The sequence below is a fragment of the Exophiala spinifera genome (assembly GCF_000836115.1).
Source record: "Exophiala spinifera strain CBS 89968 unplaced genomic scaffold supercont1.9, whole genome shotgun sequence".
NCBI classification, from domain to species: domain Eukaryota; kingdom Fungi; phylum Ascomycota; class Eurotiomycetes; order Chaetothyriales; family Herpotrichiellaceae; genus Exophiala; species Exophiala spinifera.
This window is the reverse complement of record NW_015622521.1, coordinates 347,084-365,762: the sequence shown is the minus strand read 5'-3', so window position 1 is coordinate 365,762 and position 18,679 is coordinate 347,084. Positions and strand designations below refer to the sequence as shown.

At 51.3% G+C, this 18,679-nt stretch overlaps 6 protein-coding genes across 6 annotated transcripts; 3 read left to right on the top strand and 3 right to left on the bottom strand.

The window, feature by feature from the left end:
• Positions 1 to 92: 92 nt before the first annotated feature.
• On the top strand, positions 93 to 1,445 carry PV08_11166 (uncharacterized protein; the record flags this gene model as incomplete). Its single annotated transcript, XM_016385477.1, has 3 exons — positions 93 to 169; positions 279 to 974; positions 1,034 to 1,445. The coding sequence occupies 3 exons, from the start codon at positions 93 to 95 to the stop codon at positions 1,443 to 1,445; spliced, it is 1,185 nt and encodes a 394-aa protein (XP_016230421.1).
• Positions 1,446 to 2,846: 1,401 nt separating this feature from the next.
• On the top strand, positions 2,847 to 3,457 carry PV08_11165 (uncharacterized protein; the record flags this gene model as incomplete). Its single annotated transcript, XM_016385476.1, has 2 exons — positions 2,847 to 2,960; positions 3,023 to 3,457. The coding sequence occupies 2 exons, from the start codon at positions 2,847 to 2,849 to the stop codon at positions 3,455 to 3,457; spliced, it is 549 nt and encodes a 182-aa protein (XP_016230420.1).
• Positions 3,458 to 3,913: 456 nt separating this feature from the next.
• On the top strand, positions 3,914 to 5,683 carry PV08_11164 (uncharacterized protein; the record flags this gene model as incomplete). Its single annotated transcript, XM_016385475.1, has 1 exon — positions 3,914 to 5,683. One exon carries the CDS (start codon positions 3,914 to 3,916, stop codon positions 5,681 to 5,683), a length of 1,770 nt encoding a protein of 589 aa, XP_016230419.1.
• A 535-nt stretch (positions 5,684 to 6,218) lies between these two features.
• Positions 6,219 to 8,009, bottom strand: PV08_11163 (uncharacterized protein; the record flags this gene model as incomplete). The annotated part of the gene is made up of 1 exon (XM_016385474.1): positions 6,219 to 8,009. One exon carries the CDS (start codon positions 8,007 to 8,009, stop codon positions 6,219 to 6,221), a length of 1,791 nt encoding a protein of 596 aa, XP_016230418.1.
• A 1,073-nt stretch (positions 8,010 to 9,082) lies between these two features.
• Positions 9,083 to 10,979, bottom strand: PV08_11162 (uncharacterized protein; the record flags this gene model as incomplete). Its single annotated transcript, XM_016385473.1, has 4 exons — positions 9,083 to 9,396; positions 9,473 to 10,668; positions 10,723 to 10,745; positions 10,842 to 10,979. The coding sequence occupies 4 exons, from the start codon at positions 10,977 to 10,979 to the stop codon at positions 9,083 to 9,085; spliced, it is 1,671 nt and encodes a 556-aa protein (XP_016230417.1).
• A 1,920-nt stretch (positions 10,980 to 12,899) lies between these two features.
• On the bottom strand, positions 12,900 to 17,671 carry PV08_11161 (uncharacterized protein; the record flags this gene model as incomplete). Its single annotated transcript, XM_016385472.1, has 2 exons — positions 12,900 to 13,015; positions 13,069 to 17,671. The coding sequence occupies 2 exons, from the start codon at positions 17,669 to 17,671 to the stop codon at positions 12,900 to 12,902; spliced, it is 4,719 nt and encodes a 1,572-aa protein (XP_016230416.1).
• Positions 17,672 to 18,679: the final 1,008 nt, after the last annotated feature.

Genomic DNA, 18,679 nt, shown 5'->3' with positions numbered 1-18,679 from the left:
ATCGCCTAGTCAAACGCCTTGAAGCTGGGGGCTATACAGCATACGCCGACGACATCAATGAGTGGAGAGCAAATGGCATTGACTATCGTTGGATGGCAGAAAAGATAAGGATGCATGGAGGTGGCCAACTGACCACGCCAGAGGAACACCAATGGTTTTCTTGGAAGCTGTACGTCGAAGAATTCTATTGGCTGTGCTAGCTCCGATCGCTGACTCTGATAGTGAATGTGAAGCTGAAGTGGCTTGCCTACTGGTTGAGCTCACATACTTTTCGCCAGAGCACAAAGAGACGCCCAACTTGCCAAGGTTCAAAGTTTCCAGGGCAGCGATATTCAGACTGGCATATGGCACGACACCAAGATACAGTTATGGATTCATTTTGACACAGACGACACAGAAGGTGACTTAGGCACGGTCCTATGCCCAGGACTAGTGATCAGGATCAGCAACGATGACTTCTTCAGTGCCGCAAATGCTCTGGAGCACCTGAAGTCTCCACACACGCGTGAACACGGAGATTGGGGGGCAACTATTTACCGACCACCAGAGACTGGAGAGCCGGCAATGGCAATACTTGAGCATGCCATTCCCCATTCCGACTTTGACCAATGGAATGGCCGTACTCACTTTAAATGCACCATCAACCTACCCACAGAGGACGTGACATCAACCGCGGCCGAATCTGTAACCAGACGTCTTGAGAATGATTTCGATGCTGCCGCTCAGAAGGAGCTGGAACATGTTCTGGGAGCCAAATCATCCACGACAGTGAACCCGACGACGTTTCCCATTCGCAGCATTCTGCTAGGAGATGACAACAATGAACGACATCGCTTGCTAGCAAAAGAGGTCGACTTGGGCCCAGAATTTCAACGCTTGACGACGGCCCAGCGGGACGCCATCAAGAAGGTCTACGATTTCCTTGTATCGAAGGGCCTGCTGGCACAGGAAAAACAGAAGTTATCACCTCCCTTGTACGAAGCCTGTACAGCAACACAAACTTCACTATTATGATTCTCACTTCAAAGCACAGTATTGCCAATGACATCGTCCGCCGACTTCCTGGTGCGTTTCCCGGGCATGACTTGACTGAAGACCTTGTCAGGATCTTCTCACACCCCCAAAGTGAAGTCCATCAGATGCCGAACTCGACCCCGAAGGACATTGAGGATTTTGTGCTGTACGATCAATGCCTGAAAACAGCCGAGAAGGAGTCGTGGCAAGCGTTGGAACTTGACCTGACCTCCAGGGTTTTCAATGGCATTCAATGCCTCGGAACAACTGGAAAAGCAACACATACTACAGACGAGGAGAATCACACCGCCCAGCATGACAAGCTAGTTACGGCCAGTCTTAAACGACGTCGCATATGGGTCATGACGTCTATGGCCTCAAGACTCCGGCTTTGTCGGCGAACAAACTTGTTTCGAAGAAATGGGCTGTAAAAATGGAGGAAGCTGGTTCGCTAAAGGATTACGAGATACAACTAATATGTTGGCGGGGTTTCGAGGCCAGGAAGCCTCTTTGCAAGAGTGGACGGCTCAAAATCGGTGGCCGGAAGCAATTTCACAGGCCGTGGACTCATCGTAACGTCTAGAAAAGGAGATTGTCATTAAAAAAAAAAGTCTTATTGTTTTCCATCTTCGATATTAACGTGAACATTACGCTCTGAGCTAAGGTAGCGAGTTTCTGAGCTTCTTGTTGAGCTTCATATTGGCTTCTTGATCCTTCTTCTCAACCCTCGTCTCGATATATATTTGGGTGTCCTTCTTGATCTCTTCCTGGCTCCCTCACATTGCGCGGCGATTAACGACGGTGATGCTGACAGTGAGGGCGACAATAATGATAAGTTGTTTGTGACGGTTAAAACTTGTTTCGTAATAGTCGATATCGTATTTCCCACTAAGAGGTGTGTCTTGGGTTGTACCAGCTGCTCGTAAGCTAGTTCCGCCGTGAGAGGCAAGGCGGCATAAGAGAGTGTCTTGTGCCAACGAATGCTTGTTGGTGTTGTATATTCACAGTCGGCGCACCCAGACTGGCCCGATGTGATTCTGCATGCACTAGGAGGACGCAAAGAGTCGAGACAACTTTCGAGTCAATACGACATAGTCATGACCATTCTCTTCATGAATTCGAGGTTTTTTGCTATTGGAGAGAACGCCCAATCGCGCACGGACTAGTTTCTTTCGTTCAGCACGGCTGTATGGTTTGAGCCACTGCCTATGTGCAATGAGTTTGTGTTGATCGAGGTCGACTTGCGAATTGAGGATGATGCCGCAACCAGGAAATGTGCATGGAGCTGAACCGCCTCTTCAATGGGTCGCAGCTAAAGTCCGGTATATGTCCAATTGCTGTAAAGCACATGCATAGCTAGCTCCCTTCGCTGGTAAAGCACTCGGGTCTCTCAATACTCAAAGTCGCCATGGCAGAATGGTTGTTCGAATGTATATCTGTAGCTGCAATACGAGATACTGCTCCGCGTGAGTATCCAGCCAGAGTGAAGTCGGCGATGGACTGGGGTTTCAACGAAGAGGCATGGCTCAAGTAAAAAGGCAAACAAAATTGTGCTCAGAATCAAGCAGTGGAAAGGCGGACTTTTGTTAGAACTTTGTGATTCGCTTGCCGCCACGCTTTACGAGCAATGCCTTAAGAAACCTCATCCCGTGTTCTTGAGTTGCCTCCACTCTTACCGGTGTCATTAACAGGCACTTACCGCTCTCGTGGCCTTCGCCCTACCGCGCGTCCCGTTGACTTCAGACTTTGCTTCCCACAAAACCACGAACCTAAATTAATTTCCATCAAAGGGGCGTTGTCCTTGATACCTTCATCTGTCGCTCTATCGAAAAATGTCGCCGGCCATGGATTGGGTGCAGAAGCACTACTGGACGTGGTATGAAGAAGCAAAGGTGCTTCTTCATGAAGAGGGGGGAGGAGGCATTGAGGATGGCAAGGAACTGATGGTAAGTCTCAGCCATCTCATGAGCGGTGTTTATTTTTGCCACGCTCATCGTTTCTCCTTTAGCTCGACCTGCTGGGCCGTGTTGACCTAGGACTGCTCTTGCGCGCCTCGGTCAACTTCTCTCTTGCGAATGCCTCGGAGTCGATCGTCGATCAGGTCCAATACTCCACTGAAGCCCTCGACCTAGCCGCAATGCTGGATGAAAAATACTCCGACGAGGAGACCGAGCTGGTATTACAGGAGGTCACAATGCTTGTTCAATCCATCAAAGAGAAAGCTGAGCAACAAGGTGTCAATGTTGAAGACTTGAAACCCCAACAAGACGACACCGACATCTTGTGGGAGGGATATCAGGAGCTAAAGGCCTGGAGGGCTGCCAAAGAGGCTCCCAAGGAGACAGATACTGAGAGTGCCAGCAGCTCAGACGGTGGAGATGACACAGCAGACGAACCTCAGATCACTCCCGCTGTCGCTGCTTCCGCATCTGACAGTGAGTGAGGATCGGGGAACGGAGACTGACACAATCAAGGGAGCTTCCCAGAATGGAGGAGCACCTGATGGACATTTGAGAGTTGTTGTCTCATTGTGTTCAGGAACAGACGGCAAGTCGCTCTCACAAGCTCAGGAGGGCGGTGACTTCTGATGCGGCTTGTTACGTACCAGACAAAGGCTTGGAATCACCCTGCTCAGACGATCAAGGAAAAGAACGATGCCACTGATAATAAGACTTTGGATTGGAAAATGTTTTGTGTCGACAATTGAGAGTTCTGTATTTAGACTCACCCGGCCGACCTGCCTAAACAACATTGCAGCTTGTCTACAGGGCTTCAGATAGCGGATCAAACATTTTCCATCCCGGCCTTCACTAGCACACTTCCACATGAGTAGTTCTCACATTGTTCATCGACTACGTAAGACCCATGTCCTGAGGTTCACTGACTACCCTAGGTAGACATGAGTCCGAGCCTCCAGTCCACCTCTGAGGCATGGAAGACTCATGACGACTTTCGACAAGAGTGTCCGTGGCTGACGGGAGAGACGTTCTCAGAAGTCACGGATGTCCTCCTGGAAAATCCGAACCTCAACTCGACCCACCTTTTCCGGGCAGACATCTTGTACGACAGCGCGAAGATCTTGCAGACGACCTCAGAAAAGGAGAAACGATGCCGGTACCTGGCGGAAAACAACGGCGGAGGACAGAGCGATTCAGTTTGCCAGGACGGCGACGGACGGGACAAGGCCCCGGGACTCAAAGGTGCAACTCTCGTGAGACAGATATACAGGAGACTTATCCCTCGCAAACCTCGACTTGACCGCCCGCTGGGGCAGTGGTGCTATGTATATGAGCTGTCCAAGACGGCAAATGTCGACGGCGGCCACGTGGTGATATACGCGCCGGACGTCGACAGCGAGGCCGACATGCCTTGGTATCATCCTTCGGTCAAATCGTTGGCGTACGTGTTCGAGCAAACGACCGACGCGACCACCCTCTCCGTGCACTATTTCCCATTTGCTCACTCGGACGACACACCGCCCACTAGACTCCATCGCACGATGATTTCGCTCCTCACGACCTTCGTCAGACTAGCAAAGAACAACCCCAAACTCAAGCCAAAGCACGACGGCGACGATCGTCAGAACAGACATACACCTGCAGTCAATCTCTCCACCGCACCGTCGGCGCTCAAAGACACGATTCTCCCGCAACACATCGTCCAAGACACGTACACTCGCTTGAAGCAGCAGTATGGCTCGGACCTCATAGCGCGATGGGTTGAAAAGACGGAGCCTTCAAAGCACGTTTTTGAGGACTTGTCCATCGCGGCATTCGTTATCGAGCTCTGGAAGCAGATGTACGCGCCCGACGCATTCCCCGGATTCGTCGACATAGCCTGCGGCAACGGCGTGCTCACCTACATCCTCATCAAGGAGGGTTACAGCGGCCACGGCTTCGACGCTCGCCGACGCAAGTCCTGGGATGCCCTGGAAATGACTGGCCATCTGTACGAAATGATCTGCGTGCCGAAACCGTTCCTGGACGCCACGAGTGCTATCGATAATCTACATGCCAACATCAACGTTCACGACGGTCTGTTCAAGCCAGGAACGTTCATCATCTCGAACCACGCCGACGAACTCACGCCATGGACTCCGATCCTCGCCGCGCTCTCGTGCCCGGAAAGTCCATTACCATTTCTCTCCATTCCCTGTTGTTCGCACGCCCTGAGCGGTGCCAAGCATCGCTATTCGCCCAAGGATGTCAGCCGATCACATCCACATACAACCAGCGTCAACGACAAAGAAGAGCAACCTGCCTCGGGAGACCTGAAGGCTCTCCGTGAAGCCAAGGCAAAGGAAGCGGCTCACAGCGACGACAAGTCCATGTATGCGTGTCTGACGCGCAAAGTGGTTGCCCTTGCCGACGAAGTCGGCTTCGACGTCGAGTTGACGCTCATGCGAATCCCGAGCACAAGAAATATTGGCATTGTAGGAAACAGGAAAAAGGCTACAACTCGCCGTAGAAACGATCTGGAGCTGCAGACGGCGAACTTATCCATCGACGACGACGTAAAGACCGTTAACGATAAAATTCGGGAGCTGGTCGAACGCGAATGCACAATGTCAGGAGGCATTCACCAAGCAGCTACTTTGTGGCTGCAGCGAGCGCAAAGGCTCCAAACAGGCGTCTGCCGAGGGGAAACGTGCTCTTTCGGCAGGGCGTAGGAGAGCTTCCGGAATACTGGTTTCATGCTTGCATTCAAGCAGAAACTGCTATGAATGGTACTGTGACTTGTCACCGCACTGTAGTTCTCGCTGATGACGCTGCGCTTGCACCTGGACGGTACCTGGAAGTCAAGACTTCGAAACTCTCCCAAACACTTCGTGCGAGCATTTGATGCAGGATGCCTTCAACCTCGACTTTCAGTAAAGACCGAGTGTGCCGAGGTGCCCGTAAATTCGTCGAGCCTTTGACGACAATCACAGGCCTTTAAGCAAATGACTTGGTAAAGCCTTTGCCATGTTTCAGCACGGCATCTTTCTCCAGGCCCAATTTGCATCGTATCGCGGGGTAGTAGAGGCAGTCGGTAGCCACGCTCTGAATCGAGTACGTGGAGCCGATCTTCATCCTCCGGACTCTTTCCCGCCTTTGTGCGCTCCAGACATTGTGTGAAGCAACAGGGCTTTCGATTGCTTAGCGGCTGTTTTGTGGTGGTCACGGAGACGAGTGATAAGATGAATGTACGACAAAACTCGCCTTTCATAGCCTAGGCATAGGCATGAAAAAAGACGAAAGTGTAATTTGGTGGTAAGTCTGGGATCTCTCCTCTAGAAATGCTCCTACACCACGACCATACTTCACATTGGGCAATCCGACAGGGCTGCCAGGAAGTGCTTTCTCCTTGGCTTTCCTCAAGGAATTCATAGGTAGATATGCCCTCACCTGCTTGGTCTCAGCGCCTAAAGCAGGATCATACGGCGATTTCACAAAGAAAATATCAATCTTGCCCGTCTCCCAATATTGATGGTCCTCCCATATACGTAAGCGTTGGGTTTCGGGGACATCACTGGCAGATGTGACGAGTAGATCGCCTTCCTCAAGCTCAATCAACGTTTGAAGGATGGTGCTCCCTGTCCTTCCTTGAAGATCGCCCTCGGTTCTGTTCGTCCGAGTCAGCAGGTCGATGGCTGACCTGCGGATGATTGGATCACGACATCTTCCAGCCACGAAGGCTAGAGTGTCTATCACACCAGAGTCAATGCCAAAAGAAACATTTTTCGGAGTCTTGGATGGATCAGTCAATGCGTCCTTGTAAAGGTCAATGATTTGCGAGAATTTGTCCACATGCGCATCATAACTGCATTCTTCCTGCGTGGCGAGTGTGTCAAAGAGAATGGAAGCAACCAGTGCAGAAGCTCTGAGGAGCTTCTTCGAGATCGCAAGCGTGTCGTAGCGTTCGGAAACAGTGATGCCAGTCTCGTCAAGGGCGGCAATCCAGCCTGATATGAATAACTGTGTTTGGGATTTGTTCTTACATGCTCGGTTAGCAGGATCAATGCTTTTCTGTGCCCAATCGACAATTTCTTCGAGCTTGTTGCGCGCTTCGAGCAGACTGTCGAAGCGATATGGGAGTTCAGGTGTAGGTAGGAGAGACTCGGACTCATTCCGTCTGAGAGTGGCACTGAGAGCGAGCGCAGAGGGCATATCAACGATACAGCAGAACCTCATTCGAAGTCGCTCGATGATAGGTCGAATAAAATTATTCAACACTGTCTTCTCGCTGTCGGCAAGAACCAGTTCGCCCGATAGCAAACGGTCTCCGATATCTGTGACGAGACTGTGGCCTGACCGTAGCAATTGATAGGCAGTAGAGCTATCTTGCAAATTCTGTAGACAGATAAAGATGATACATGAGATCAGAGTGGCGATTTCGGAGACAGGCGTCTCGAAAGCCATCCGCGAAGCTTTGCTGCTCTGGTGAAGGGCCAATTGCTGCAGATTGGATCTTTCGTCTGACTCGCCATCAACTTCGGAGGATTCGTGTAAGGCGCCTAGGGCGACTACCCCGTGGAGTATGGACCGGTCCAAGTGACAGGCCTGGAGGATCAGCTTGTTCCAGAAAGCAGCATCTCTCCAGCCCGACCACTGTGGGCCCGTGAACTGGCAGAAAAAAACTAAGCTTCGGAGCTCTTGCGGCTCTAGACCCGGGAAAGCGGTTATGGCCTGGAGCACTCGACCAGAGTGGCTGGTGGGGGATAGTGAGGCAGACAGAAGAGCACGGCGTCGCTGTTCGGCGGTTTCTGACTGCTCAGGTTCTATATTGGTGTCAAGACGAAGACCACGTATTTTCTTCGTCGGGACTTCAGTCGATTTTTGCTCTGGGGACGACTCCTTGTCCTTGCGACTGGCAGCAGCCTTCGCTGCCACTTGAGCTGCTCGTGCCCTCTGACTCTGGACATGTTTGCGGATCTGTTTGGTCTCTGTCTTGGAACTTCGTGATAAGACTGTGGAGCCTTGCGTTTTTGTGATCCAGAGCAACGATTCAGGCATCTTGTTGATGCAACGGGTCTATGGATACAATGTTGATATCGCGTAGCTAGGGTGCTGTCGCCAAAAATGGAGCAATGTCCGAGTTCGGTCTCCAGATCATACTATGTGGTATTCCCGAGTAGCCAGAGGTCGTGAGAGGTTGAGCGTTGGGTATTGCCTCAACTAGATGTTGGTAATATTTCAACCCGATGGCAATTACTATGATTTGCTAGCGCGTTAGCAAGTTGGAGACAGACAAGCCGAAAGAATTCTGCTAGGTTAAGGCAGCCGATCGATATGCATGCGCATGCTCGTGTTGACGTTGTTCTAGACCGGAGTTTATGAGTCCAGGTTCACTAGGCATCGGGATATCGGGGAGATGCTTACCGGTCAAAGTGTGGAAGGAGAATAAGTGTGGATTTTCCTCGTAGTTGCATGTTTGACTTGGCTTACAGATCCCGATCCCGCCATCACAGGCACTGACTCCTCGTTCCTGGGTGCGAAGTCATTGCGCGGACGGCCATAGTGATGATGCGGCGCCAAGAAGTGTATTCGTACCGTGAGAGACTTCTGAGCGACTAGAGAGACTAGTGAGGGCAAAAACAGCCCGTGGGAAGAGGATGGAGGTCGAATACTCGTAAATACCTTGTAATGCCTCAGACGAGTCGTGATTGACGCACGGGTTGAGGGTGTGTTTGAGAGGGGGGATTGAATAAGCCACCGGTCACGTGGTTCTTATCCGGAAAATAGCGGAAAAAAGCAAAGCCACGGCCGAGTGTGATTGGCTCCTGCCTGCCGAATGAAGGTTCGCTAGGCTGACCAAGACCAAACTCCTTCGTTCGAAGACGCGTCAAAGGCTTCTACTTCATAGCTTGCAGGACACGGCCTTATCGATGCTTCTACGAGCCGTGCTTCTCCAACGCGGGGGCGCTAATCGACGTTTTGCAACGGGCAACATCTCGCGCCTAGTCGATATCGGCGTACGAGCCACATCAACGCCAAACATCGACTTGTGTTTCAGGTTGTGCCCGCTAGACTTATTCATTGGTCTTAACTAGGACGCCATACGTATATTCTCACCCCTCATCCAATCACTACTCTTGCTTGATACCATTGCCTGTCGCTACAGGACTGTCCGCCGGTGCCTCGCCTTCCAAGAGCTCCGTGCTTCCGTGGGTAAAGTCGATGTTGACGCGTGGACCTTTGAACCAGTGTCTCGCCGAAATGGCATAGTAGGACAAGGCAAGGAACATGGAACCGCCATAAATCAGACAAGTCCAGTTCATCGTCAAGGGAGTAAGGTCTTTTCCTTTTCCAGCAGGGAAGCACATGGCCGGAAGAATCAGAAGCCACCAGCAGACTGCGATAGTCCCCGACACTTTAGACCATCTTCCCAGGTTCCAGGGTCCTTTACAACAATGAACGCGTCAGCAGCTATGCTATACGAAGTACTTCTGTACCTGGCAAGGGGTGCGAATACGTACCTGGCTTGAATCGGCCATTGTCAAAGAACAGCTTCAACGCAGCTGGAGTAGTAAAGGCCGTGTATTGGGCAATTGCGCCCAAACTGAAAACGGCTCCAATTGCCACGGGGCTTGCGAACATCAGGAGTCCCAGAAGAGAGGAAACTCCCAGAACGCCCCAGGTGGCATAGACCGGTGTTTTGGTCTTGGGATGAACTTGCTTCCACCATCGCGAGCCTAGGATCGCCGAATCCCTGGAATAAGCAAAAACCACTCTTGTCGCTGTCAAAGTGCACCCTGTTCCAACAAAGAACTGAGCTATGATGTTCAACGAGAACATGGCTAGCCCAGCGTTCTTGCCCAGCACTTGGAGGCACAAACTCCCAAAGGGCTGACCATACTGACCGGCAACCACATCAGGAATGTCCTTGACAGTATAAACAATCACCATGATGATTGCCCAGCCAAGGTACAAACCCAGTTGAGACGTCATGACAATGGCACGAGGCCCGGCGATGTTGGCGTTGCTGCATTCTTCCGACAAATGGAAGGGGGCGTCGTAGCCAGACATCGTCCAGATAGCTGTGAGCATCCCCATTATAACTGACCAGCCTATCGGCCATTCAGTTCCATTCTCGAACTGAGTCCAGACGTCGTGGCTGTTGTTGGTCTTGGGATGGTTGATCGAGCCAACAGGGAACCAGATGACGAAGACCAGGATGACGATGATGTTACAGATGGTGCCAATCTTGTTCACCCATCCAAGGAACCACGTAGACTGCATGGTGATGATCCCGTTGATGAAGAGCAGCAGCAGAAGCACCAAATAGATATGCCAAGTTTTGGGTTCGTACTCGGGATTCGCGATCATTCCGCAGGTAATCAACATCGAAGCCAAAGCGTAATTGACGCTACAGGGCCCCGTGACGAACCCGCAGAAATTACTCCATCCGACAAACCAGGATGCGAGCGGTCCCCAGCCTTCGGGTGCGAGGACGGCCGCTGCGTAATATAGCCCCCCCGCCGTCGGCATACTCGAGCACAGCTCTGCCATGCTGAATGCCGTGGCTTGGATACAAAGACCTGCTGCAAGCCATCCCCAGACCGCACCGCCGGTTCCTGAATAGCCTAAGCTATATCCTATGGTGGAGGCCACGGACGGAACCAGGCCCAGGACGGAGAACGACACAGAAAAGGACTCCCAGATGGTGAAATCCCTGTGGACTGATAAGCGTCCGCTTGTCGCTCAGAACTGTCCATGATATGCCTACCTTTTGAACTCCTGCTTGTAGCCCTGCAAGCTGTCAGATATCCGTGTTCGTTGGACATGAAGGACAGCTCGGTGTTATGAAAGGACTCAAAGGCTTGTCCAGGGGGCAGGGCCACTTACGAGAGCGCCCAACACCAACTCATCTTGATCAGCTCCCTCGTGCACGACAGCATGCTCTCCACGAGTGGCAAACACAGAGGTAACCCCGACTTTCTCCTCGTCAACAATGGTAACGGAACCAGACCTGGGGACCGCCATCTTCGCGGGCGGACAATGGATCAATAGAGAAGGCTATCCAGCTGGAGGGATGAAGATCGCACAGTCTGGTCTTGTCCGAGGTTATCTTAAATCTGCCCGTTCTGTGGCGGCGCGGCACTATTTAAGCAATGGCCGAAGAGGTGCTTGTGCAGATACAGTTCCCCTGCAGTGGGATGAGCTTTCGTGCTCTGTCGAGCCGAAATCTAACTGCGGAGAGATAAGGCCTTCTGGACCACCGGGATTCCGCATCCCAAAACAGCAGGAGAGTAAGGTCTCCTCGACGAAGAGAAGGAGCAGAGCAACCGAATCACCTTGTGTCAATCTCGCCTGGCCAAAGGCTAGTCAGCACACCATCATGGGATGATTGGCGAGGGTTGGGTGTGCATATCGTGAAAGTCTTGTCTGGTCTTATCAGCCGTTCTTATTATGCTTTAACGTTTTTGTGGCTGAATTTCGAGCCTGGTTCCAGAAGCGTCAGGTCTGATTCGCGCGCCTGGGACTATGGACATTCCCGCTTGTTTGGTAGCGTGCGAGGGTGAGCGCGGAGAATGGCCATCCCGTTCTTGAAACACAAGCGAGCTGCTGCTTTGTCGAACAAGAGTTGTAAAGGAAGGAGGAACATGCGTACCGCTGAAGGCCTTATCAGGCGCCCCCTGACGGGATAGTCGGCGCCACCGTCGCGTTGAAAAGGTGCGTCGCAGCAGAAGTCAGACTGCGGGTCGTACAATATGCAGCACTCGTACCTGAATGACCTTCAAGATCCACGTGGTTCCTATTCTGACCTACACAAACGAGGCTTGACCGGAGAATAGTTCCATACCAAGACTTGTCGAAGCTTTTCCTCGAGGCATAAGGTACGAGCGAGTGCAATGCGATGATACTGCCAGGTGAGGCCATGCTGGATTTTTCAATCAATCAATCCACCCTATCTGTCCAAACCTGCGGACCGTACCTCGTACAACAGGGACAGGTAGGTCAATAAGACTTCCTTCCGCCTCATCCTCGGCGCCACATGGGGAAGGGATGGGAGGGGTGCGGTGGTGGTGGTGGTGGTGGCGGTGGTGGTGAAGAACGTCAAGCGGGTTCCGGAAGGATACTGCGTTTCACTTCTCTTCTCGTCGCACACGTAACTTGTCGAGAGAGAGAGCTGTAACATCCTCGTACGCGTCTGACGGGGAAGATCTGGACGAGCGTCTACAGCCTCTACGTCGACGACGCTGCTCGATCTGCTGACGGTACAAGAAAGATAGACGACATTGTACGAGGAAGGACGGGTTGTTACCGTGGTGAGTAAGATAGTCTGAAAAAGATCAAGCTTGACTCGACAGTACTGTACTCTACACCTTCGAATCGTGCCAATGTTGCATCATACCTATGTACCTACGTATTGGCCCCCAGTCGGCGGCGAAGATTACATACAACTGAACGTCGCAAGAGTCGTCTTTCTATCGTCTTTCTACTAGGTGGACGAAATACAAGCAATTTTTGGTCTCTCTGGTATGAAATCTGATCGACTATCCCCCCTTCCAAGCCAGTCAGTCGAGGGCCATATGTAAGAGGAACGCCACACGACACCTACCTAAACGAGCTTACACTTTGCCTTGCATTTCGCATGGCAGGAAAATGATCAGAGAAACCAAAAACCAAAACACTACTAGGTACAGGTATTTACGTCGGTCTGTATGCCACCGTTTGTCGTTCAAATGTATGATTAGAGTTTGATTTCATAAGCTTCCTCTTCGTCCTCTCTCCCTCGAATCTAGTCGTGGAATGTGTGTAGTGAGGTGTAATGTGTATGTAGAAACATTGTAAAACACATCATCATATGCTATGACGAGAAACCAAGAAAAAACAGAAACTCCCTCCCCTTCTCCATGATTAGAGAATTGAGAATCAAAAACAAGAGATCTCAGCAATTAATCAAGCAGCTTCACCATCACTAATGGCCCCATCAGGTACCGCGGCCCCTTCTTGTTGGGCCATGGCTTGAGCCGACACGATTTCAGCGAGGCGTTTGAGTCGAGGTGTTTGTAGCCCTGTCAAGAACAAGTCAGCACATTTCGATGCAGTGTCACGTATCAAAACTTACATGAAGGAGTATACGTCTCCAACGCCGTGATGACTCTGGGTTCGGCAATCTCGTATGGCCCACTGTCTTCCATGTCGACGGGAGCCAGAAGGAGAACGTCGCTCTTCTCGGTCACCCTCGATGCCACCGCCTTCATGATTTCGCCGTTGATGGGCTGTTCGTAGTCCGCCACAAGATATTGATTGAGGAGTTTCTGGATCTGGTTCGGAGAAAGCATCCAGCAAATGTCTTGGATGATTTCAATGTCGTTCAAGGTGGCCTTCTTCAACTGCAGAAGTTTGGTCGCCTGCATAAGATGTTCGAGTTGCAAGGTCCCCTCGGGCATGTCGTGGCTCTTGCACCATTCTTCGATCCGGGTGATGTTGTAGTTGATTTGTAGACCACGCTTCCACGACAAGAAATTGCGACGCATCAAGAGGTCGTTAAACGCAGTGACTCCGACCAGTCTAAGAAGCTCGGTGACCGTTTGTGCGATAATGGAATCTTCAAGGTAGTATGCCTTCATGGCTTTGAAGACGTTGTTCAACAAGCTCAACAAGTTGTCCATGCTGTATGCCGGGGTGTTGTTGGAGGGGAGCAGCTTGCCGAGGAATCGATTGCTCTCATTCGTGACAAAGCCGGGAAGGGATTGGGATTCGATGATTGCAGGTACGATCATCTTGTGTAACTTCTTCTTCAACACCTTCATCCACGTATGATAGATGTTGAACTCCAAACTTTCCAAGTCATGCTTGACAATCTCAAGCAAACGATCGTATTCATAGTTGTCCGTCTTCTGGGCTTCGTACCAATCTTCAGCCAGGAAGACAAACGAAAGCATTTCATGAACATTGGACAACCAGAACGCGCCCGGGTTGATGGCCTCATCGCCGTCGTGCTGCATCACCTCCTGCTGAATAGACTGCATGACATTCGCAAGGAAGCGCTCAGATTCTTTGACGAATCCATTATTCCACATCTCAGACGTAACCAAATTGATCAGGTAAGATGGGAACAGCACCTCCTTGTCTGTGGGAGGAGGATTGGCTCCTGGTTGAGGGATCTTGATGCCACGGATGAGACCCATGGTGACTTCATCATTAAGTTCGTCTTCCTGAGCAAGGAGGTTCTCCAGTTCCATCTCAACACTGTCGAGACCGGGATGGAATGTGGAACCAGACAACGTCTTTGCGTGAGTGTCTAGGGCCATAGAGACGGGACGAGCGCTGAAGGCAGCACTGTAGCGATCAGCCTCGACACGTTCAGCGGCTCCAGCACTTCGTCTCTTCAAAGGCTTCTTGGAAGAAACGAGGTTGATGAGGCCATTCGCAGGTTGGACTCCATTCGCGTAGTCACCATTGACGCCATTCGTGGCGACTGGCGGTGGAGCTCTTCTTGCCATCTCAAGCTGATCTTGAAGTTCGTTGATTTGCTGGCGCAGAGTACCTCTCTCACTTTCGTGCGTCGAGACGGCTTGACGTAGTTTCTCCAGCTCAGCGTTAGAAGATTGCAGTGATTCCCGAAGTTTGCGGTCTTCGTCTTGTAATCTCTTCGCGTTACCCATCTGTTCATCATGGCTGGCTTGCAGTTTCGCATGCTCTTCTTCCAGGGCGCTCAACTTCGCAGCAATGATGCCGGCTTGGTTAGCTTCCGTTTGCAGTTCTCGTGATCGAGTTTCCAGCGCGTTGTGTCGTGATCTCCAGGACTTTAATTGACCCTCGTAGTTCTCCAACTGTGAGACAAGCGATTTGTTTTCTCGCTTGACTGCGCCAAGGGACTGAGTAAGTTCAACAACCTTGTTCTCGAGCTTGTAGGAGATTTGTTTGAGATCCCGAGCCTCTTCGCGCATCTTCTTGTAGTCGCGTCGGGCAGTCTTGCCACGCCACAGATTCTGTACGATAACAACGTTTCTGCGATATTGTCTCCAGGCGCGTAGTGAACGCCACGAGCGGAATGCTCTTTGGATCTTGATTGCAGCATCACCAATGCGCTTCTCAAGAATATTCCTTCTACAGAGGAAACCTTTTGCTACCGACTCGAACAAGACCAGGTCACTTCTCACTTGATTGAAATTCTTACGAGCTTTGTGACCACGCCAGATACGTTGAAGATCAGTGGCTGCCTTAGTCTGCCTCGTTTCTTCCGCTCTGCGTCTGGCGAGGAAGGCTCTGGTCGCGGCCTGAAAGTCAAGAATCGACTGTCGTGCATCGAGGTACTTGCGACGGTAATACTTTGCGCGCAAATTCTTCTGAATCATGATGGCGCATTCCTTAAGTCGAGCTGAACGGAGGTTTTCCAAGAACGCCAACATGCCTGCACGGAAGAAGATCTTGGTGAGGCCAAGCTGATATTTCTCCCCTCTTTCGTGGGCTTTGGCTCCCAGAGCTTTTACCAAAATATTCTGCGCCATCTGGCGGATCTCGGTGGTCCATTCTGAAGACCGACAAAGCATGTAATAGCGCAGGGCGAACTCTTCGTACGTCCATCTGGTAGGATAACCGGCAGTACTGATGCGAACGGTTTCCAACACGCCGCAAGCTCGGAGCTGCGACAACACCATTGGACCCTCAAACTTCCAAGATTCCTTGGCTTCGTTGGGCTTGATACAACGAATGTAGTGTGCGTCGGTCGAATTGATGGTCTGCATGAGCTCAATGAGTGAGCTCTTGAATATTCCTCCAAGCGTGGGCTTGCGGTTAACAGCGACGCCCATCCGGCGTCCACCTCCAGTCGCAACAGTTTTGGAACTTGTTTGAGCACCCTCTTTGTCTCGCACAGCGGCGGCGACGTCCAAGACTTCAACCAAGAATGTGTTTGAGGACTTCTTAAGCACTTCCATCTGTTCGTCCGGAACAGTATCTCGATTCTTCTCGATGAAGCCGTCAGATTCATACGTGACATCAAGGGCATAATGGCAGACGGTAAAAGAAGACTTGCCAAATCGAGGCTTCTTATAAAACTTGTGCTTGTCTGCGGCATAGTGATGGTGCAATTTGTCGACAAACTGCGTGTCAGAGCCCATGGGGAGCCTCGATTCTTCGTCCAAAAGCGACAAAATACCAAGTTTGCCTTCGATGAGGTCGATGCAGGGCTGGTTATCCGAGAAGTCGATAAAGGTCCAGTCAATCTGTTCCCGCATATACTCTTCCTGCTCGAGCTTGAAAACGTGCTGATTAAATTCTTGTTGTAACTTCTCATTGGCGTAATTGATGCAAAACTGTTCGAACGAATTTTTGGCGAAATGCTCAAACCCGTAGATATCGAGCACACCAATGAAAGTGCTAACTCGCTGCAAAACCTCGTCCGTTGCCAGCCCATGGTTAATGGTGTCTACCAGCCAATCAAACAGGCTCGAGTAGATGAACTTGGCAACTGAATCTCGGACCACGGTGGCTTGCTGTTGAGTGAGATTCGACGTGATCTTTTCTCCTCTGGTTATCAGCTGTTTTTTCACGATCCACTTGGCGAAATCACCAGCATCAATGCCGAGAATGCTGCATGCTTGTACCAATGCCGGTTCTGAGGAGGAGAGTGAAGAGTCCGATCGTGTCGCTGTGATGTTAATGTTACCAATATGCAGGAGGGCAGCAAGAATACGGAAAATTTCTTGTTGAGTGGCTTCGGAGACGTTGATGGTAGACAATGACTTTCTCGTGGCTGCAAATTCAGCCGCGTCATCGACACCATCAATCAAAGGCTCATTGCCTTGATTCAGATAGTCGAACTCTTCTACAGAAACGAGACCAAGCTCCTGCTTCTCTTCGGCAGTGGCTCCAGCGACTAACTGGTAGAATATGTGGTAATTTCTTTCCTTGAGTGGTTGGAAGACGAGACGTGACCGTTCCAGAAGATACGTTCGGATCCTGGCACCAATGATGTCGGTGTTCCTGTCGAACATGATCTCAATGTACTTGCCGAATCTTGAAGAGTTGTCGTTCCTCGTGGTCTTTGCGTTACCGAAAGCTTCCATCACAGGATTCGTGGCAAGGATTTGTTCCTCAGTCTCGCTGATGGCATCCGCCCGTGACTTTGTGCCCTTGGTGACTTGTCCAGGGGGCCCGCGGGTTGCGAAGTACCGCATAATGTATTTTGCGCTGACCGTTTTACCCGCACCAGACTCGCCAGATACCACGACGGTCTGGTTTCGATTGTCCCGTAACATGTCGGTGTAGGCCTCTTCTGCGATGGCGAACAGATGAGGCGCCTGCGACGCTCTCTGCTTGCCAGCATAGACTTGGACCATCTGCGGAACGTAGAGGGAGTCGACACGTGCAAAGGGATTCGTGGCTATCAACACGATGCCACTGTATGTGTATATTTCTTTCTGCGCATACCGCAGTTTGATGGCCTGCAGGATGGCCGGCTCGTTCAAATGCGACAGGTTCGTCAAGTCTTCGGCAGCTTCGAACATAGGAGGGTTCATAAGGGGAGGTAGGGAGGCATGTGTGGTATCGGACAGGGCCTCCTCGGTCGTTTCGACCGTCTGCTTGGAGTCATCGGAGAGGCTGAAGACAAGGGCTATCTTCCCGTCTCCCAAGGACTTCTTCTCGGACAGTTCACCAGGAACAAAGCCCTCGGCCTGGTTGGGGAACCAGGCCCGGGTGCCAACCTCCCAACTGGCCATGGTTGGCAGAGTTGCTGGTCGTGTCAAAGGCAATCTCAACTGTTGGGAGCGAGTGCAGCCATGAAGGCGACGGGACAGGGAGGGAGTCTGGAGTACGTGTCAAAGAGGGCCGGTTGGGTCCTGGGGGAGCCAGGTAGTACAGATGGAAGTGACTGACGAAGAGACCGCCGGGTGAGGACGTCGTCAGGACAGGCCGATGGATGTTGATGGACGGTGGCTTGTTTGGTGCTTTTGTTGGCGGCTGTGATATTCTTCAGTCAGAAGAACTTGACGCGACTCCAGGCACGACGCTTAGCCAATTTCAGCCCCTAGAAACTCGAAAGGGTCCCGAGCCCCCTGAGCACGGAGTACGATGTGATAATAACTAACGAGGTGCCTAATTTACGACCACTACATAATTTCTGCAGGGTCAAGGGTCGTAATGAGTCCGCTTACGGAGTGCAAAGGAATTGTGTGCCTTGATCGTGGCATTTTGTCTGCGCCTCACGTGTTTACCCAGGCATGATGGCTCACTCACTCACTCACTCCTCCTCGCCTCCAGTCTCAGCAGTGACAACTAGAAGAGCCTCGTGCGTTACGGAGAAGCCGTTAGGTATGTACTTGGTACTCCATACGCTAGTTAGTAGCCGTAGGTACGGAAGAGACAGATCTCAACACGTTGGCCTGAAATGATCGCCCCTCCTTTTTTGACATCAAGGAGCCACCATCGAGTCCTGGCGTACTTAGCAATATGTGGACTACACCCACAGTCGCTTGTATGGCAGTGCAACTGTTGTTGAAGACGACTACATACTGAGTAGGGACACCGGAGTACGCAATACGGGTAACATGTTGTGGTGATTGTGCTAGCTCCTCTCTACAGATAACTCTACTCATCCTGTCGTAGAAAGACAAAACACTTGCCAATACGCCTAGAGACAGCTGCGTCGTGTGTACGATATTGCTTGGAACGCCATGTGAATTGACTAAGGTGACTGAAAGAACCGCCTGAGGCCTGGGAATCCAGCC